The 22,231-nt window shown below is 40.5% G+C and overlaps 1 protein-coding gene across 2 annotated transcripts in view; it reads left to right on the forward strand.

Moving 5' to 3' along the window:
* Positions 1-2,373: 2,373 nt before the first annotated feature.
* The window catches only part of spegb (striated muscle enriched protein kinase b), a 36,905-nt gene continuing 17,047 nt past the window's right edge, over positions 2,374-22,231 (forward strand). Inside the window, exons 1-15 of one of the 2 annotated variants that reach the window (XM_069154804.1) lie at positions 2,374-3,423; positions 13,026-13,112; positions 13,795-13,861; positions 13,999-15,551; positions 15,697-15,840; positions 15,948-16,130; positions 17,102-17,268; positions 17,545-17,633; positions 19,263-19,438; positions 19,680-19,940; positions 20,034-20,192; positions 20,382-20,571; positions 20,687-20,916; positions 21,576-21,695; positions 21,857-21,961. In XM_069154804.1, coding sequence (XP_069010905.1) covers positions 3,006-3,423; positions 13,026-13,112; positions 13,795-13,861; positions 13,999-15,551; positions 15,697-15,840; positions 15,948-16,130; positions 17,102-17,268; positions 17,545-17,633; positions 19,263-19,438; positions 19,680-19,940; positions 20,034-20,192; positions 20,382-20,571; positions 20,687-20,916; positions 21,576-21,695; positions 21,857-21,961 — 3,949 coding nt within the window. In that variant the 5' untranslated portion in view covers positions 2,374-3,005. The remainder of the gene's footprint in view (positions 3,424-13,025; positions 13,113-13,794; positions 13,862-13,998; positions 15,552-15,696; positions 15,841-15,947; positions 16,131-17,101; positions 17,269-17,544; positions 17,634-19,262; positions 19,439-19,679; positions 19,941-20,033; positions 20,193-20,381; positions 20,572-20,686; positions 20,917-21,575; positions 21,696-21,856; positions 21,962-22,231) is intronic. The other variant, XM_069154805.1, reaches the window with a different exon arrangement.

A 22,231-nucleotide genomic window follows, 5' to 3' on the forward strand; every position in this document is an offset into this window, starting at 1 on the left:
GGGGTAATTCAGCTTTATCTTGTCGACATAATTGAACAATTAGTTATCTGTTATTTAAGAGAAAAATGGTTTTCATTTTCTATAAACTAGAACAACACACACTAAATTCAACAGATCTATCAATAAAGCATTACATTTGTTACAGTTGACCAGTTTTTCTGGAAAGAATGTCCATATTACTACTACTACCACCACTGCTACCACTACTGCTACTATCACTAAAGGTAGGCTACTACTACTGCAACTATTACTAAAGGTAGGCTACTACTACTCCTACTACAACTATTACTAAAGGTAGGCTACCACTACTACTACCACCACCACTGCTACCACTACTGCTACTATCACTAAAGGTAGGCTACTACTACTGCAACTATTACTAAAGGTAGGCTACTACTACTACAACTATTACTAAAGGTAGGCTACTACTACTCCTACTACAACTATTACTAAAGGTAGGCTACCACTACTACTACCACCACCACTGCTACCACTACTGCTACTATCACTAAAGGTAGGCTACTACTACTGCAACTATTACTAAAGGTAGGCTACTACTACTACAACTATTACTAAAGGTAGGCTACCACTACTACTACTCCTACTACAACTATTACTAAAGGTAGGGTACTACTCCTACTGCTACTGTAACTATTACTAAAGGTAGCCTACTACTACTACTACTACTACTACTACTACTACTGCCGCAACTATTACTAAAGGTAGGCTGCTACTACTACTACTACCCCCATTGCTACCACTACTGCAACTATTACTAAAGGTAGGCTACTACTACTACTACTACTACTACTACTACTACTATTACTGTTGCAACTATTACTAAAGGTAGGCTACCACTACTACTACTACTACTTCTACTACTAAAACTACTACTATCACTAAAAGAAGGCTACTACTACTACTACTACTACTACTTCTACTACTAGTACTACCAATATCACTAAAGGAAGGCACAGATGAATTTCAAGCTTTATTCAGATATTTCATGTTGGGCTTATTTGTGTCAAGCAATTTCAGCTCATGTTTGGCACTTCTTGTTGAGAATAATGTTTGTTGTTATAGCTAGACATTGTGCAACATCCCAGCAGTAAGTATTGTGTAGAATAGGTTAGCAGTTAGTTTTTGAGCTATCATGAGTGATTTATTTTGTTCTTCATTTATCTGTTCATTTATTGATCCTGTCGCTTTCATTTTTTTCTCCTTCAAACTGCTGATGGTTTGACATCTAGACAATTACTTTAATATTCTGTTTGTTTGTTTTCTATTTTTTACAAGTCACAGTTTCAAGACACATTACCATAGAAAGTAAAAACTAATTTAAAAAAATAGCTTTTTTTGGGCAGAAATGCTTTAATTTTGGAGTTTTGAGGTTTGGGGTTTTATGATTACTATCAACACCACTAGTATTAGTAGACTCCACATCCTTATTGATCATCACGCTTTTTTTGCGTGCTTTTATATATCTCACATTGTTAAGCAGATATAAATGCATCACGTTTGAAAAGTCTGTTTTATGAGCCTGCATTTGCTTTTGACCAGAAGTTCCCAAACTATTCAGACCATGTACCAAACCAAATTTGTCTAGGACCACTTCCCACTGTATTTATACCAACATTTTTTTTACAATATAAAATTCACTTGTGCAACCTCAATGACATTGTTTCAAAATCCAAACAATACATTTCCATCTCTTCCTATAAGTGACACTGCTCAGCAAGTCAACTGTCCACTCTGACTTCTCTTCAGTGCTAAGAGGTTTGTCTGACCTGTCAGGTACGGTGTTAATTGTCACTTTCCTCTGGACAGTTTTTTGGACCTTGGAGCCATTTCAAAAATCCACGCTTTCACTTGCCAAAACCATTAACAGACAAGTCCTCACATACCACCAGTGGTACATGTACCGCAGTTTGGGAATCACAGTTTTAGACTGTCTATGATACCCACTGAGCTTTGTGAGTGAACTGTAAAGGACACTTAAAATATCTATCATAAAGCCCCAGCCTCTACCCGACACTGTTATTGCATCGACAGTGTTTTCTTTTTCATGATTTTTGGCCACCTCGACACAACTGAGAGACCAACGTCAGCCTCTACATTTGACCTACAAATTAAATATCTGTCCCTTACCGACCGCCCCCTCCCGTGCGCCAAGTGTTGCACCATCTCACATGTTCTACTGACCTCAGGTTGGCTAAAAATGACGAGGGGGCGGGAGCCGAGCAGTGAGTGGGCAGACGGATCACCATGCAGCTGTCATTGTAAGACTTGCTGGGCCGTGACTGTCTTTTCCCCTTTCAGACTGGCAGAGGTAGGGGGGAGATCATGAGTGGGGTGGTTTGACTCATGGGACGAGGAAGGGGGGGGGCATTGTGCCACTTGCCGGGCTGGACTTGATGCTTTGCATTCAACCAAACACCTGCAAGAACAAATCTCAACGCCACTGGGAATAAAGAGGAAACCCACTGAAGACTTGCACAGAAGCTACATGCTCCGAGGGAAAGGTTACAAGAGATTGAAAAGTCAGAGGACATCAAGAAAAGGAGGTGGAGGAGCAGGGCCGTCGCTTTCAAGAGACCAGTCAAGGGAGCTGATAATGCAACATGATCCATTGGGTCTTGCCCTAAAAATACCGCTGGGCAGGAGAGTGGCAGCTATCTCTATCTGCTTAATTACCTGGTGATCAACAATTTATTTTTCTTCTTCGGACAACAACTGAGGTCAGAGGGTAGCAATTTGGGGGAAATTAACCACTGCAGATATGTTTCTAAAAAATTTAATTCATTTTCTCTAGTAGGGAAACTTATAGATTAAAGATGTGAGAAGCATGTTAACTGTTATTTATATGTAAAACCTGCTCATAGACTCTAATGCCCTGATTGGACATAGGTTTAGAATAGTGCAAAAAGGCCCAGTTAGTGTTGTAGTCACACCGTCCAGGTCGACATTTAAAGAATCCTTGGAGGTTCTACCAAGTCCGTTGAACCATGAGAAAAGCTGAGGTGCAAATGACCCTGAAAAAAGGGTCAGATAAGGCGGTGGCCCCGCCGAGTCCCGTCATCCCCCCCAAACGGTCCAAAGCAAGCGCAGAGCAAGTCGTCCCGGAACCTCGAGGACCCGGTTATCCGACCCCGGCTCCACCCGTTTTTGTACGCAAAATGAGGAACGCCGCCGTGGGAACCGGCTGCGACATCCGTCTCAAGGTGACCGTGGCTGGAGACCCCCAGCCTTCCCTTTACTGGTACCACAACGAAGACCTCCTCAACATGGAGAACCAAGAGTACGGAGGGCTCTGGATTAGGGATTGCAAACCCAGTGATGCTGGTCTCTACACCTGCATCGCCAATAATCACGTGGGAGAGGCTCGAAGCAGCGCCGTGCTTGCTGTCTTGGATCTGGGTGAAGGTAAGATCCATAAATCTAATTTTATTCATCATTTTTAGATATATTTAAAGTTTTACTTGAATGCCAACTGGTTCTCGAATTTTGCAGGATGAAGATTGATCAAATAGTAGGAAGTAACAAAATATTTAACAATCTACTGCGGGCATTTATTAACCTAAAATAAACTTTATGGAGTAGCCTTTGATTAATCGGAAGAACTACAAAACCTCCCGTTTCTCCTTGGGACCTTTTTATGGTAACTGATTATAATTCTGTCACTGTATTGAGCAATAACGTAAATTAGAATAGCAATAACTCCGATTGTCAAGAGGCATTTAATTATATTCAATACACAGGCATTTAATGTCATTTCCTTGAAAATGACCCAGCATGCACCAGTCAGCCCAAAGGCCCAGCCCCCTTAGTGAAGAGGACGAGAACATATACTGCAATGTTGTCTGACCTCCTGTTCCTTTTGCTCCAGTATAAATTGATAATCCAAACTAATATTTTAACCAGGACTTTAGCTGCTATATCTGCATCAATATCGCATGCTTATTACGATATTTCACTTTTCATTTAAATTAAAGTACAAAGTTGTTTTCTTTTTATTTCACTCTAAACTTTTGTTCCCAGAAAATGTGGGTACCAGTTATGATTGAGATGATGAAATAATTTCACATTATTTGTCAGATGGTGATCCAAATTGAGATAAATTAGAGGAAGCAAAAACACCTAAAATAAACAGGGCCTTGAATACACTCAATCATAGTCAAGCATTTATTCATAGATATGTACAGTACATAAGTACAGAAAATGTCAAATGGTCTCTTTTTTTCTACAAAAGGTATATTCATCTTTTTAGACCATTCGTGCCCACTTCTTCGTGTTTTTAATTTCAAAGCATGACAATAACATCCACATATATTTTACCTATGAGGTGTATAGCTGTTTGAAATAAAACAAATGGTGGTAAAGTTGGCTTTCCACCTGCTGCTTAAAATTCTTAAAAACAACTACTCCTTTGACAGATGTAGTCGAAGCGAGTGCTTGAGAGTGTATCACCGTCAGATCCCTCAGTGTCCAACCAAGGATGCTCAGAAGGCCAACGCAGCATACGCTCTGATCAACCGAACCTCTCTTTCTGTTCCTCATCATCTCCAGCGCTGATCAAAATTCAGCTCACCTGAGCGCTTTGACCACCTCTGCCGCTTTGAAAAATGACATTACCGCCTCCTCAAACGTGCCCTTCATATATCAGCTCAAGCGCTTTGTCATTGTTCGGCAGTGCTCAGCATGTATAGTGAAAAACTGTCCCTTCAATTTCCAACTGCCTTTTCCCGCTGGCAGAATATATGCGGCTCGTATTTTTTTTTTTGCATGCACAAAGATGTCAAGACTTATCGTTGCTGAATACAGTTTAATCAGCTAAACATCTGTAAAGTTTTGGCAAATGAAAGCATTCCTCTGATGTGGGAAAAGTGACACGGTCCTTACGTAACTATTCCTTCTGATTTCAAGCCACTAGATGCTTTGTGCAAACCCAGGACAAAAAAAAGGGTGATGTCTGCAGACTGGACAACATGATCCTTTTAGTGTAGGCAGCAAGAAACCACAGTGTATTACATTTCCTTTCCTTTGCTACATAAATATTGGAAGGCTTGGCCAGAGTCCAGATGAAATATAGGCTGCACAATCAAATGTGGCAGGACCCCAGACCCCAGAACCCAGTTTGGGAAAATATAATAATAGCAATACAATACATCGAGTCTCTATTTAACGGTTATTGGTACGTGTTTGACACGAATGCAAATGGTATGTAACATTGCATATTATATGAAGATAAGAAGCCAACAATATAAATACCATAATTCTACCATCATGCTGTGATACCATCACTTTCTTACAGCAAACAGCCACGCATAGATTTTGGGGCTGTGACAAAACTTGATTGGATCTTTGACCAGCAATGTCATACTCTACATTATGTTACAGGATAAATACAGTATGCTGCTTTCAGCTTTTAGAGTTCTGTCATAGTGTCAACATCTCACTAATGTGTTGCATGCATCCATCACGGGAGCCACCATATTTAGAAATATACTATAATAGAGAAGTGTATTTCCCCACACCCGTGTAACGTGGGATCATGTCTCTGCTGTGGTTTCATGTAAGCAGACATCACAACAGACAGTACACAGTTTCAGGTTTTCAGTCTTTCGATTTGACCACTTTTTACAAGTGGACCAGAGCTTTGTTAGCGTTTACATTGTACTAGTCTCTCAGTTTTAACCTTCAGTTCGATTCAGGTCTGTGCTGCTTCGCCATGTGCGTAATCCACAGCTGTCCCATCACTCAATGATGCTGCCACGAACCCTTTCTCTCTCTCTCTCTCTCTCTCCCTCTCCGTCTTTGAAAATGTCTCTCCGTCCCGCCCCCCTTGTCCACCAACTCTCCCTGGTTATTTATACAGTGGAATGTGCCAGGCCTTACATTTCTGTGATGTTAGCAGGCCAACATCTCTCCTGTTACACAGGAAGACATCAGCGCTAATTTTAGCCCAGCCCTGTATGACTCCCTCCCGGTCTACTGATCAGGGAAAGGGCCAAATTTGAATCCACATCATCTGAACACACAGGCTTAAAGATGTCTGCCGTACGTAGCATGCTGCCGTGCATCTTCTACAATCCAAACCTTTTTCTGCTGAGTAATGTCTCTGTCCTCTTTGGAGTTCTGCATTTATTTGTACAGATCGTTCAAACGAGTAAATAGTTTCGTGTCTTTACACGGCCAGATACAGGGCCACAGAATTTGGTTGTAAATGTCTTTGCGGTCACCTTATGATAAGGCCAAACATTCATTCTCCTTTTTAGCTTACTACCATCTTCTGTGTGAAACATCTGACTCTTCGCTGCTGAATGCCTCGCTGGTTTCAGCAGATAGTTGCCCAACTTTGTCTGTCTGCCATTTTGCGCCGGGCAGTTGGTGTACATCGAGTTTGTCAGAGCTTTCCAGCTTGGAGGTTTTGGCTGTTAAACCGAGCAATCACCCGACAGATGCTCAGACGCTGTAGAGTTTGGTGATTATTCTCTGCAGGTTTGTCAGTAAGTGTGCGTTCGAATGGAAGTCGTGAGCTCGCGGTTGCTACACGGGAAACTGCGAGCGCCGTATGCTTGGCGTTCAAGTGGTTCAATAATAGAGGAAATGCAAAGACCCTGAGGGAAAAGATTAGGCCGTTGGGAAGATGAACATTTTCCCTCAGAGACAAGAGGAAAGACAAACTCAACATGACTAAAATTGAAATATATTAGCTTAAAATCCAAGGAAAAATGTATTTCCATGGCCTCTGCCATTTCTGTCAGCAAACACGTCACAACTCGTGAAATCGAGGCTTATAGAAAATTTGTAGTTTTTCGACATCGTGAATACCACAAGAGGGGGCTGTTCACATGGACTCTTCTCGTGGTAAACAGGACCCCATTTGAACATAGCGAGAGCGGCACCTTAAGCACCATACATACCGTTTGACCTTTTTATCACATTTTGAGTTGATGTGGCCAACTTGTTGGCAAACATTGGCCTGTTGACACATCCAGCAGATACACAACTTCACCTTTCGTTTTTTAGAAGTGTCTGTGTGAGTAAAAGACCACAGTGACGTGGAACCAAACAGTACACTGCAGGCTGTGAATCCAAAACAAGCTAAAAGAGGCTAAAAAGCTGCAAAGAGCAGAGGAGAATTGCAGATTTGGGTGATTCAGCTCAATAACTGACAGGTTTTTTTTGTTTTTTTTAAAAGCAAGCTAAACCGCCTGTCCAAAGCTTGCAGAGTAATCATGCTCCTTGGCAAGTCCTGACTCTGGTAACTGTAGATATGGAGTGTGACTGTGGCCTCTTTCCAGTGAGTTTGGATAGATTTCTCACCGTGTTGTCTTCCTTCTGGACCACAAATGTGAGTGAACAGGTGGAACCACCAGCCGCACTGTGGAAATCCCCGACATCGCCATGTTGATTTAAAAAAATAGATCAACATGGCGATGTCGGGTTTATTAGGGCTATAAAACTATTCAGCTTTGTAGACTCTGTTTCGTGAGAAACACTAAACTGGATTTTGGAGTGCATTACAGATTACTAATTTCCGTGCTGACATTCTTTTGAACATAATATGCACAGAGTATAAACGGCTCATTAAATCTAGAGAAGGCCGTAGTGATGAGTGAACACATACGAAATCCTAAAATCTGTCCTCGGTCTGAACTATTAAGAGACAGCTGCGGCCATCTTCTCAAGTGTGGAATGACAAGTAAATGATCTCTTGCATCAGTATTCTGTCTCCTCTATATTGTCATGATTATGGTCTTTTGCCCACTCAGTTATTAACTGTTCCCTGTTTTTAACTCCCTCCACCCACCAGAGGTCCCTAAGTCTCTCCCTCCTCAGGCCACGCCCACCTCACCTGCAGCCACTCTGCAAATCAACTCACTCAGTATATCTACTCCCAGTCTGCCACCACTAGTTGCCAGATCATGCTGTCACAGTTCAACAGCGGATTGAGGACCAAAACATGCAACACAGGTTGAAGCAAACAGAGATGTTTTTTTGTTAACAACAAGAATTGTTAAATCAACAAAGGTTAAGGCAGGTCTACCCAATACTGGTGAAAAACAGAATCCAAAGCTTATGATGAAGATGTTATCCAGGTGAGGTAGGCGTGGCCTCAATTTGCAGGCTGCAATATCAAAACAAAAGAGCTAAAAGAGGCTGAAAATATCTGTAATGAATACAGAACCTCTGTATGCTGATCAACTTCATTCATTGTACATGTTGCCATTTTATCAGTTGACAATAAGAAATTTCTGATTGTGTTTTGATTATTACTTGTGTTTAGGATTCTAGCATGAATAAACCATTCAATCAGTGGATTACCATAAAGCACCTGAGAAGAAAAGCTGGATATACTGGCACCCTCTACTCTCATTGTGTGTCACCTCCAGTGTTGAAAATAACACTGCAATTTACCACGTCAAACGTCTGACACACTACAGAGGCAAACTCATACAGTAAGAACACGTAATTATTCGAGTAGCCGCCATGTGCCAAAGGGTTGTTGTGACTAACACAAAAAAAGTAATGTCATCATGACGTTAACGTTGAAATCATATAGAATATGGAAAGACAAAAGAAAAGACATTCAATTGAAGAGCAGCTGCTAGGGAGACAAAAATGCACTCTCCATGACCCGTGATTACATAATCAACAAACCATGTAATTAAGCCTGAAGGTATCTGCAATTATGCAAATGATTACTACATTTTCTTTTTATTTGTGGCTACAACCTTGAAATGTTTTATATGAATCATTGTGTAAGCAAGTCAAATAAGCATAAAGAGAACTGCAGTGCTTTTCTAGCGTAGGTTTATTAGGAAACGAAGTGATGCTATTTCTGTGCACTAATACTGTGGTGAAATGAAATGAGTAAGTACGGCCAGGTACAGGGAATCTTTGAAACTGAGCCGTTCAAAAAATATATATCATATTCAATAACATATTCTCAATTATTATTATTATTATTGTTACACCCTATAAATCAAACATTAGCAGCCACAGCAATTCCCATGTAGAATAATACAATGCCCGTACCGTATTTTGTTAGTGTAGCGGCGGGTACAGCTTGTATTGTCAGTCTAAGCAAGCACCACATTTGCCGAGAGCTACACAACAGTGTTTCCAGCAATGCAGAGGAGTGAGGAGGTCCCTTTAGCCGTGGAGGCGATTCTATCCTCCCCCCCCACCCTCCCCATCTCTCTCTCTCTCTCTCTCTCTCTCTCTGCCGACAACACAACATCAGTTCATTACACCGGTTGAAAAATAAGACACAGACACATGGGGAGGAAGGGAAAAATGAGAAATATCAACCAGTGCTGTAGAACACTGATCTTAAGAGGGCTGGATCACTCCCACTGTTTTCTCTGCCTATCGGTGTGCATCGCTCGTGGGGTGGAACGCAGCGGGGGAAGATGCTCGAGCCGTCGCTGGCTATTGTGTGGACAGGGGGGCTCCCTCAGAGTGGATGATATGCATTCAACAGACATTTCCACCTGCGGATGGAGGTCTAGGCTCAATGCTTTTCAGAAACGGATTATCACAGAAGAGCTGCTGAGACTCTGACTTGTTATGTAATGGACTTAAGTGCCTTCTTTGTATTTTTTTGTTTTTTTTTGTTTTTTTGGCGTTTGATTGAGAGGCTTTCACCTGTATGTTGGCAGAGTTACAGTATATAACAAGTTTTACATCCAAACTGCTGATGTCTTTGTTGGAGATTTTTCTTATTTAGCTGAATAGTAATGGCTCGGAACCCCCAGTGTATCTCGGGGAATACCCTGCTGCTGAATGTAAGCCAAGACAAAAAATACCTGTCGAGGACATACCAACAGTGGCCATGAAAAACATTCAGACCAAAGAAAACATCAGGCAAGTGCTCTTTTAATTTACCTTTATCGCTTTTATTTTTCATTCTTCGCTGGTTTAACAATTTACTGCATATGGAGCTTAAAACAATATGAAATATTCCATTCGAAATGTTAAAAGAAGCATTTAATCAATATTACTGCCACACAATGTTTTCTCAGCTGATAGTGGCAGATGCAGTGGCAGTGCTTATGTGAGCTGAAGCTAGTCTATCCAGCCTTAATTGAAAAGGACCAGTGTTACTGTGGGATATAATCATCTTGAAAGGAGCCTTAGAATTCTGATTAAAACACCCCCGAGCTCAAAGCACCTCCGCAGCTTTGAACTAACTTCAGAGAATTGCAGAAAACTTTCAGTTTCCCTAAAATGCCGCCATAAGGCACTGTGATGTTTCTCAGACTGATGTTAGGCAGAACATTTCTGGAGTTTCTTTTCCCCCTTGAGTATCCCTTTTGCAGTGTCCTCCAAAAGACTGCTAACAGTATAGTAAAATAGATGTTTTTGTTACTTCAGGCATTTAAATTTGACATGAAAACACAACAAAGAGAGTTTTATTTCACATTGTTTACAGTTACTGTTCTTGAATTTAATCATCATTTTATGTTTGCAATTCTTCAAATTTAGGGTTCACATTAAAGTAAACATAAACAAACCCATTCAAGATAATAAGAATTAAAAGATATGATTTTTGATTTCACAGTGACACAGTGAGATTGTACTCCGAATGTAAATCTCATTTTAGAAGCTGTAACTCCAGCACTGTGGTTTTCTGCTGGGGCACAAAATGATAGGCTCATGAACCACGCTGTCTTGGAACTGCAGTGAAATATTAACATTAATACCCGACGCAGTCACTTGCAACGTATCGCTACTATCAAAGCCCTGACAAGATAATTAACTTGAGTGATGTCTAGTTCTTCCAGAAGTCGAAACCTTTCATCACAAGAAAACTTAATCACAAGAAGTTGTGATAACAGAATGTTCATAAACTTTGGTTGTTTAATGATGTCACTTCAATAGTGGCCTCTGTGCTTGTGTTACATTCAGTGTTTCTCATTCAAATGCACTGTGTTTCACCAAGACCAAACAAAAAGCCATTTGAAAAATATTTAGAAATATTATTTACATCCATGTTTGCAAGCTTCCCATCTCTTTCATCCTTGAGTTGTCTTGTGCATTGCTACGTATGTTTTGGTGCATTACTGTCATCAACTGTCAATCACTGGTAACCACTGGTAGTGACGAGTAGCACCTGTGTGGTCATGTACGTCTGTGTACAACCAAATGGGCTCATAAAAACATTGCTCCATTGCACACTACTTCCATACTGTTTTTATTAATCTGTATAGTATACTGTGTACTGGTTTTGCTGTATAAAATATATAATATCGTTTACTAACAGGAGAAAGTTACTACATGTGTAGTTAAACCGCACGAGAGGGTACATTGCAGTTAACCCATAAAACGCCTGTACAAAGGCTTCATGCCAAATTTATATATATATTTTTTAAAGCATCAGCACAGTCATTCAACATTGTGTTTATTATTGTAACAATGATGACAAAGATCCTGAATTAAGTAGTTATTTTGGCCCAACTAAAGATGTTTTTCTACTTCTTAACAAACGACTTATTTCAACCAAAACTGTACTCTTTCACTTACCCTAAAATATGGGCTTTGACTAAGCCTAACCCAGCTAACACATCTGATCAAATATATTTTAACAATGACCTGTGATGGTTTTGAAAGGCACAAAAAAAATTGTGTCAGTCAGAAAATGGTCATGTTGCTCTGAAGTGCAACAACAAACAATTTATTTTGTCATTTAAATGTAAAAAATGTTGGCACGTGAATATGGCTTCAGTATTTGAGTCCTGGACGAAATACGCTGCTTATGAATGCTTTTGTTTGTGCCATGCCGTAAAATATGTTAAATGTTTTATACGCTATGCAACATTTTTTAAATCTAAAATGTAGTAATTGGATATGAATATTGCATGAATGTGCATTGTAACTGAATTTAGATAACAGCCATGAGTAGAATCGTAAGCAGCATATAAACCACTTAGAGAAGAAAGCCCCTAAAGATCAAGGAGACAAATATTCTGTGTAATGACTTTTTTCTTTTCTATGATTTCATACAACCATTTTTAGTGTTTCTTTACCCTGTTCAATATGACCAACATTATCCTATTGTGTTCTTTTACTGCAAGAGAACAACAGATAGCCTCTGTTTTTTTTTTTTTTTTAATTCCACCTACTGTGAAGCAAACACCTCATGAGAGCTGCTGGGATGCCAATGACTCAATAGTGCTTTCTATTTTGAGTCTGAACGGTGACTGCATTTTCTCTCAGTCTGAGAAGAATAGTCATATCTATCAGATGATACAGCAGGAACAAATCTTTAGGTTTAAAATGGATATAGAAATAAGCTAAAACGGAAACACTTATATTTATTTTTCCAATATATTCCCCTCCTTAATATTCATTTACAGATGTTATTGCGATCATTATAAGTTACAAAGACTCATGAACAATTCAACTGCAGAACATTTTGTGCAGTCAGCTTTGGTTATATTAATGAGATCCTGTGGGTGACAACTTCCCAAGCCAAGTTATGTTAAAATATATATGATATTAAATCCAATTAAATTCAATGAAAACTAAACTTTAACTTTCAGAAACTTAATTTAATCTTGGATACGTATTTCTTCCAATACTAAATATGATATTAAAGACGAAGTTGCCTTTTTTCTCCACCTGACTTTCTTTTCTAATTGGCTGCTTGTCCGAATTTATTATCTTGCTGCTGCTTTATAAGTTATTAAACGGGTATATAACCACCTGGTAGCATATGATATGCATAATGCTTCTGAGCATGGTTCTAGAGTTACAGCCAATGCCGGGAATGTTAGTTTTTTCAGTGAAATGCGTAACCTTCAACATGCATTTGGATCTTCAGTTGTCTTTCAGCAATTATCATCACAGAGTCACCTGAATAGAAAATAGAAGTCGACTGGTTCCTATAGTAACAGTATGCCATGTTTGCATCTTCCGCTGCCACTATGGAAATATCATTTTCCATTCTTGCCAAAAGATGAGCGATGGTACAATCTTTCCTTTTGTAATTAAATACATTCTTTACGTGTTTTCAGATTCCGAAACAACAGAGGATGAAGGTGAAGACCAATTTGAGACCAAAGAAGATAGCGGGGATGTTGAGGACCAGGCTCTGCATACAGGTACTCACCGTGTTTCCAGCTTGTGCTTTTTCCTTTTGAAAATATATTTTCTACAGTTCAGTTTTCCATCATTTCAACAGTATTATAACATTTACAGACACTAATTAAAAAGTAGAAAACATTTCAAAGGAAGAATTTGCTTGTTTGTACTTAAAGCTGCATTCATTGATCGCTGTGTTGTATTTGGCTACTTCTGAGACAGAGAAGCAAATATATATAATTATCTTTTTATGGTCAAGTCATTTGCCAAAACATGCCAACTGTACGTAAATATCCAGCAGACACAGAAGGAAATTGCCATTTATTTATATACATCTGATAAATATCCAATTTTCCCTCTCTTTGTAGCTCTAATTTGATCTCCAACCAACATATCGATTGGTTGGGAGTCTAAGGAACCAAATATGTCCTGAATTTGATTCCTTAGAGTCCTATTTCTCCAAAGTGTTCACCAGCACGTTGCTTGTTTCAGACCTGCTATGGTCTGAAACAAGGTTTATTGAGAATTCTTTAGAGTTGAAAGAGTCCGCAGAGTCATTACGAGCGAGCTCTTAAAAATATTGAGTAGAGCAGCTTCAAATTTTATATTTAACATGTATATCTGCCCCAGTGACAATCCTCACAGACAACACCTAATTTTTTACCATTCAAATTTGTCAATTTATCTCTTCTTCTACATGAGCTACAGTGAGGGACAAATGTGCAGAAGATGTCAATAGAACACATGGACATGAGGATCACTCTAACAGGTAAGCAATAAATACACCAAAAACCCTAACACCATGGTGTTTTGACACATTTACACTAAAACACAATGGTCAGCTGGTTGTGAAATAGTAGCAACTTACTCTTTCCAAATGATTTTCCTTCAAATCCTCTATTTCAGGAGCCAGTCAGAAGATTATTCAAGAGAATCTCCTCCACAAGTCCTCCTACCCCCATCCCCAAGACTGGTCAAACGTACCTCCACCTCTCCACTGCCAAGTCGCTCTGATTCTACTACTCCTCTCAGCTTGCGGAAGAAAGTTGTTGTGCCAACTGATTACCAAGACACAGTTCCTGGGGAGTTTGAAGAAAAGGTTAAGCAGCCAAAATCTTTGTCCCAAGGAAACACCCAGGACTCCCGACCACAGACTCCGCTGAGTGAATACTCCCGAAAAGAATTTACTACCAGACCTTCCCCAAAACTTACAAGGGTAAGCTCAAAGGTTTTTGAGAAGGTCCGCGGGTTAGAGGAACGAAGGCGAAGTCTTGATATTCCAGAAGGTTCCATCTCGGGAAGATCTTGGGCAGGGTTCAATCATGCTGGATCTGTAGATTCAGATGACGGAGGAAGCCGGTTGGGCATCTCTAGAGAAAGTTCAAGGGAAGATCTTAGGGAGGCTCTAAAAGAGGATGCTGCTGAACGGAGATCTATATTTAGACAGAGAGCTGCTTCACTGGAGGAGAAACATCGCTATTCCGAAAAAGTACAGGACATTGAGAACAAGTTCACTGAGGAGCTCCAGCGCATTAAAAAACTTGTTGGAAAACCTCATATGAAGAAATCCTTTTCAACGGAACAGCTCACCCTGAAGGGCAAGCAACGCCAGCCTTTCAGGAAAATTGAACCTATTCCTCCGCAAGTCCTACAAAAGCTCCAAGAAAGGGAACGTGTCCAGTGGGCGAAAGAGCAAGAGGGAAAGGGATTAAGTCAGCAACAAATGCAGCAGCAACAGCAAACACAGCAAGAGCTGCATAAATCCCAACCACAAAAGACAGCAAGCATTGGTTCAACAGCCATAACGGTTAGTAGATTTGGAGAGGTTGCAGGCACCCCACAGTCAATGCAGTTATCTGACTTACCAGGACAAAGGTCAGTGAGAGAATTGAATAGAACCAGTCCCATTATAGAAATCATTCAGAGATCTTCATCACCAGCATTATATCATCAACAAAGGGAAGATTCCCCAAGCAGAAATGTTACGGAGATGACATTACGCAAGGTTGAACGAAGGCCACCAAGTCCGCTTGTGCAAAGAGTATCTCGAATGCAAGAATCCCCACACATCCAACCATCTCTTGCACAAGCATCACAAAAGGATGAGACTTCAGGGAGGAAGACGCCCATAGAAGTGGCGTTAAGAAAAATTGAAAACAGACCAGCGAGTCCATTGGTCCAAAGAAAGGCTGTCATTGTACAAGATCTTCACCCTCAACCTCCTCCAAAACCTCAGAGAACGATGCCAGTTACTCCAACAGAAGAAATAATGGAAGTGGAGCTATCTAAACCGACCTCAAAGATAAGAGTCCCCACAATTATCGTTGAAGATGAAAAAATGGAAGATGTTCCCGTGACCACAAAAGAGCCTCAGCAGATGAGTACCGGTGCCAAAGGGGGACAACAGCATAAGACCAAAGGAAAGAACCGGCGCCCTCGACCCCTGTCGCCAGAGTTAGGTTAGATTTGTTGTGCTTCTTTCATTAAGCTTTCTTTAGTGGTGTGAAGTTCCAATGACTCATTCTTTCCTAGATAGTTATTTCCACTAACTATATCACAAGATAACAAATGACTTAAAGCTTGTTCTTTCGTCAAAATGTGCAGATTCTTCCGATGACTCTTATGTGTCTGCTGGAGAAGACCCAATGGAGGCTCCCGTGTTCGAGTTTCTCCTCCAGGACACCGTAGCATCTGCCGGTGCAGATGTGCTACTAAAAAGTATAATTGCTGGAACCCCTTTTCCTGAAGGTAAGATGATGTTCTTGGTGTTCTTAACAGTAAAAACCCTCAGAGGGGATTTTGAGCAACTGATCGGGAAGTGTATTTATTTGTTTCCTGTGTTTTCTCTGTTCAAGTCACCTGGACTAAAGACAACGCTGGAATCACTGACATTGCAAATTATGCTGTCAAAGTGGAGGGCGAACGGCATAGTCTGCTCATCAAATCGGCAAAAACAAGTGATGGTGGAAAGTTTTGCGTAACTGCTGTTAATCAGATGGGCAGAGCCTCGAGCAGTGCAACCCTTATAGTTAAAGCAGGTAAGTTTGACTTTCGATATATCCGATCAAGCTTTATTGAGAATAGAGAGCCACGGTTTTGTGATGAGTCACAACATGAAACACAACCTTAAAGGATTTGATCAACATTATAATGCGAAGGTAATCTTATTACTTGCTTACTTTGTAAAAATGACTCTATAATGCAGATTTTAATTGCGTATCCACAAAAATAGCAGTTATTTATTGTGAATTAGGGCACCTCAACCAAATAAGAAATTATGGGCAGGAACAAGGAATTCACTGTTTCTAATTTAATTATCTTTTACACTGGGATATCAGTCTGCCAATGTAACTTGGATGAAGTCAGTTATTGGAATAAATTGTAAATTGTTATTATAGTCTCGCAGAGTTGAACAGAGCCTTTATTTCTTCGCCCTGCGTTGATTTAAAAATGTATACATATTCCAAAAACAGGCCTGTGTATTTGACAATATTTTTCAATTCACGGTGTTGATTTGAAAAATCCCCCTTTTTTTTTTTTTTTTTTAAACCATCTTAAACTAAAAATAAAAACAGTTAGTGTTCTCTTCCCACACTGGCATTGTGTTGCAGCTGATTTCTCTCCTGCTCCCATGTCATTATCTCTGAGCAAAATGTGTGTGCCATATATTCCAGCTGAATAACCTCACTTATAGTTACCATAGCAACTCTGAGGCAAAAACTGAACCTATAAATTGCCCACTGATGCTCGCAGGCTCTACTCACTGTGAATACACTATTGTTTGGATTTTACATTTGGCATCTCAAGATTCTAATTATATTTTGAAGGGTGGCTTTGTTTTTTGTAAAACACAAAGTCTTTGAACTGCTCGTTGGGCTCTTTGCTCTCTGTAAACCCAAATCACAGTTGACAGAGGCAAAGTGAAAAGGTACAAATTTGACTTAAACAGGATTGTATCAAACTACAACAGGAAACAGAGGAGATCCTTTTTTTGTTGTTGTTTTTACAGAGTCTGTGCAGGAGCTAAAGGGAAACCTGGGTGTGCCAATGGAGATCAGCAGCCCTATTACATCGGATGAAGAGTATCTGAGTCCCCTAGAGGAAGCTATGGATTTCGGAGGGCCGGAGCCAAGGCGAACTATTGACACACGATTCAGGAAACCCCCGGTGTTCCTGGTGAGACTGTACAGGGCTGATTGCATAATTCCCTTTCCGAGTTTGACCTTTGTATGTTAAGTATTGACATTTTAACTGCATTTGTGACCAGACTGGTGCACAAAATACTGCATGGAAATGTGTTTTGTACAGGCTGTTGTCGATTCTATCAATATTAATTTTCCCTGTATGAACGTATTATCTGCTGTGTGGTCATTCCATCAACACATCTGTCAAATAAAAACCTGCAGGAAAAATGCAGCTCTCAGCTTCTAACCTGCATTCAATTTTAAACAGGTAACAATGAGTGATCAAGATGTCATTGAAGGACAGGAAGTCACCATGTCTGTCCGAATAAGTGGACAACCCAAACCCATGCTCTATTGGTAGGTCCCCTGACTTCATCATCAAACTACTTAAACTCATTTGCTCGCATGGGATATTGAAAGGCTTTCTTATCATCACAAATTGTCCTGACTGCGTAATTTGTTTTCGAGCATGCTGCAATCATCTGTTAAAGTAGGTGGAAACCCAATGTTTATCGAGCCTAGCGATCTCCAGGATAACAGAAAAGAGTCTTCATAAAGGGGCGGCACAGCGGTGCAGTGCTTAGCATTGTCGCCTCACAGCGAAAAGGTTCCGGGTTCCATTCTGGGCCTGGGCCTTTCTGTGCAGAGTTTCCATGTTCTCCCTGTGCCTGCGTGGGTTCTCTCCGGGTACTCCGGCTTCCTGCCACCATCCAAAAACATGCATCTCAGGTTAATTGGTGGTTCTACAAATTGCCCTTAGGTGTGAATGAGAGCGTGAATGGTCTTTGTTTCCGTTGGTCCTGTGATGGACTGGTGACCTATCCAGGTGTACCCTGCCTTCGCCCAAAGTGAGCTGGGATAGGCTTAAGCCCCCCCCCCCCCCCCTCCCCCGGTAAAGCTGGTACAGATAATGGATGGATGGAGTTTTAATAGAGAAGAATAACAAGCCTTTTCAATTTACCATGCTGCAGCTCAGCACCGAAAAACACAAATCTTGCTAAACTAATGAGCTCTTAGACTAAAATCTGGAACGCTGAGGCCATTTAAAAGAAGGGCTGACTGCACTTTTTTCAGATGGGTCGGATTCTGTAGTGTTTGAAGAGCACTTACCTATATTTCCTCCCAGCCAGTGTTTATTGAAAGCTTTGAATGAAAAGACTGGCTTTCTTATTGTCAACAAATTTCATGAAAAGGCTGAAGCCTAATATATTTTATTTCTGTGTGCCATTAGAGTGCAGTTATTGTTGAGAAACTACTAAAATATCAGTGATGCACACTGTTGACAAGGTGACGTGTTCCTTCATGATCCTGGTCACTGTACTTGGTTTTGCGTCAGCCCCATACGGCTGCAAAATGCAGCAGTTACATCGAAATAAAATACAGTATTAACACCGATACAATCCATTCGGCTAATTCCTGAGCAGCAGTACTGTTTGGTATCTGATTTCACTTGGAAATTAACCGGTAAAATACACACACTAAATGGAGCTGGCACTTTTTTTTTTTTAAACAAAAGTCGCAATGAATGCAAACTAGAAATGATTCCTTGTAATTGCTGTTTAACTGTGCATTTTGGATTCAAATGAATAATTGTTTATAGAAGATTAAATGTTTCCTGTTTTGGAACAGTGTGTAAAATAAAAAGTGATAGACCTACTTTGGATGTTGGAAAAAACTGAAATGGATTTCTTCGATGATATTTTTGACAATAAGAAATAAATAAGGAAGGCCAACCTTATATTTTAATACAGAGGACACAGATAGGCTAATTCATTCAGGTTCTCTGACAGGTTCTGTTATAACAGACGGTAGCAGAAAAGAAAGTCCTAGACTACGTGTCCCACTCTCTGTCCCCGTCATACCAGCCAGAGGAGACCTCGTAGTAGAAACATGCGTCCGTTTGGTCGTCCTTCATCACATAAATTGAATTTAAGTGAATGGATTCGTGTGACTGATTTACCTTCCCTTCTTTCTACTCTCTTGCAGGCTGAGGGACAGAGTCACGGTGAAAACAGGCCCACGTCACATCGTTCGTGAGGTGGAAGAAAACATTTTTAAAATGACCATCAAGTCGGTGTTGAAGTCGGACTCTGGAATTTACATTTGCAGGATCATTAATGAGTATGGGACAAAACAGTGTGAAGGAAAGCTGGACGTGAAAGGTATGTTTTAATTGATGTATTATTGTAATAAATGTGTTTGTCCACATTTCGCTTTCGCTACCGTCTAGTGACTAATAATGGATTTGATCTTTTGGTAGTTTTGTCAAATGAATTGTATTCAACATTGTTTGTGATTCCCCGTATTGATACCGTAACTCCAAGTGAGTAAATAAGTTTACCTGTGGACGTTTAGGTATCACTTAACGACACTCTTCAGAAAATGTCCTTTAATTATACCCAGCTCGACCAGTTGAACCCGGCCTCGCCGTCATCCGCCCGGTCAGGGACATCACAGCCAAGGCCGGGGAGACGGTTTTGTTCGAGTGTCACGCCATCGGACCGAAGGACACCGACGTGGACTGGCTTGCCGACGGGAAACTGATCCAGCCGGCGTTGCTCAACTGCAAGATGCACTTCGACGGAAGGAAGTGCCGACTGCTCCTCAACTCCGTACACGAGGACGACAGCGGGACGTACATGTGCAAGCTCAGCACAGCTAAAGGTAGACAAGAATGTCCATCACAATATGTGCGATATAAAAATGTCCTTTCTCTCTCTTCTTCTACTTACAAAATATAATTTTTTACTTTCTCAGAGGAAGTGACGTCATGTGGAAAACTCAAAGTCATTCCCTCCTTTGAGCCTCTCTTTACTCGCAAGTTGGACGTTTTGGAAGTGATTGAGGGGCGTAACGCTCGATTCGACTGCAAAGTCAGCGGGACGCCACCTCCCAAGGTCCTCTGGAGTCACTTTGGTACGACCGTACTTCATAGTGTCGTTGGGATCTACAGTATCTACAGTTTTAGGATTTAGAAATTGTCGCTGGAACCACCCGTATCTCCATCTTTGTGGTTCTAACCCTCCTGGCTGTTGATTTAATGATTTATAACTCCTTTTGGTATTAAACTGTTCTACAAATTGTCTTTTTTTTTTTCCTCCTTAGACCATCCACTCCAAGAAAGCGAGGACGTTCGTATTCTTCAAGAGGGCGGCCGGTATTCTCTGATCATTTCTCACGTGACCAACGAGGATGAAGGTTTCTACACTGTCACGGCTCGTAACGGTCACGGCGACGCAGAGAGCTCCGCTGAGCTTTACATACAAGAACCTCGGCCAGCCATCTCCTCACAGATGTGAGATCGTGTTATTTCTTGGATGTTAGCTCACGGATAGTTTATGGATCATCCACTAAAGCTCGCAAGGTCGTGCCATTTGTATGTATCTGTTCCGTTCTTCCCTTCACCTTAGGGCTAAACTGGAGAAGATGCCGTCCATCCCGGAGGAGCCGGAGGTCCCGGAGAATGAGGTGGAGCGTTTCACCATGCCTGACTTCATCAAACCCCTTTACGACCTGGATGTGATTGAGGGCAAGGAGGCTGTTCTCAAATGCAAAGTGGCCGGTTTGCCGTACCCGACCATTGTCTGGTTCCATAATGGCAAGAAGATCGAAAGCACCGAGGACAGAAAGATGACACAGTGTAGGTGTTTCCAAATAGATCCACATTCACCTGATGTTCAGGCCATCAATATTTGTGGTTGTTTACAAAGCAAATGCACAATTTGCAATTTATTTCCAATTGGTCTTTCATTACTTAAAATTTTTTTTTTGTTATAAAGAAAACAGTCAAATTAATATTCTATTAAAAATGAAAATAAAGCACTGAGAACACTATTTCATTGATGAACAGTAAATGTGCCTGTCAGTGCCTTGCTTGAAATAACCAATATGACAATTAAAAAAATGAAATAATATGAGCATTTTTTTTTATCTGTGCGTGGGTTAGGTAACTAAAACTACTTAGTTAAAGTTGGGGAATTTTTTTTTCATGGTTATCACAAAACCGCACTGCTTCCACCTTCTGTTGAAAGAGATAAATCATTACCAGCAAGAGCAGTCACCTTTCAAGTAAACTGGAAAATTTCAACTTAAGTAGTTTAAAGTACTTTCATTATCCATGAAGTTTCATATTTTATGCCAAATTATTTTTACAGTTATTTTATTATTATTAGTATTATTATTATTATTATTTACAATGTCATGTTGAATGTAGTAATCTAAGTGGCAGAAATATGCAACTACTTCATACTTAGCCTACATCACATCTTTTCACTCTTCCTTCTGTGCTTCCTTCTGCAGTTCGTGATGTCCACAGCCTGGTCATTCGCTCTGTGTGTCACGCCCACGGTGGTGTCTACAAGAGTGTCATCTCCAACAAAGTAGGCAAGGCCACCTGCTACGCTCATCTCTATGTGACAGGTAATTGTATTTCTCTTTTTGGCATGTACCTCAAGAAAAGAACAAAGACAGGTTTTGATTACATAATTGCGGTTAATAATACACAGTAGACCAATGCAATGTGTAACAATGACTTGGATAAGGCCATATCAGAGGAATAAATCCATTGTTGTGATTTTCAGACATCCTGCCTGACCCTCCTGATGGGACTCCAGTGATCGAGTCCATCACGGGTAAAACGATCACCTTAAGCTGGAAAAAACCGAGAAGGCTGGACCCTTCTATTGGTACGCAAGAGCAGCAATCAGATAGGCTTTAGTCCCCAGATAAAACAAGTAAATTATATTTTTTATTTTTTCTGATGATATAATGCATAAACATTTAACATTCTAACAAAAATCCTCTTTTGACAGCAGCACTTTACTTTAATCTGATGGTAATTTAACGTGTCGATCTCATATCTGTATAATCAGCCTGCTCAGTTGTTCTCCTCTGGATCTGGTAAAACTTCTGTATCGCTTTTGGCATGGAACTTGTCTGAATTGAAGGATGCTGGA

The sequence above is a fragment of the Embiotoca jacksoni genome, unplaced genomic scaffold (assembly GCF_022577435.1).
Source record: "Embiotoca jacksoni isolate LCO1_2020_lvr unplaced genomic scaffold, fEmbJac1.0.p SCAF_2, whole genome shotgun sequence".
NCBI classification, from domain to species: Eukaryota; Metazoa; Chordata; class Actinopteri; family Embiotocidae; genus Embiotoca; species Embiotoca jacksoni.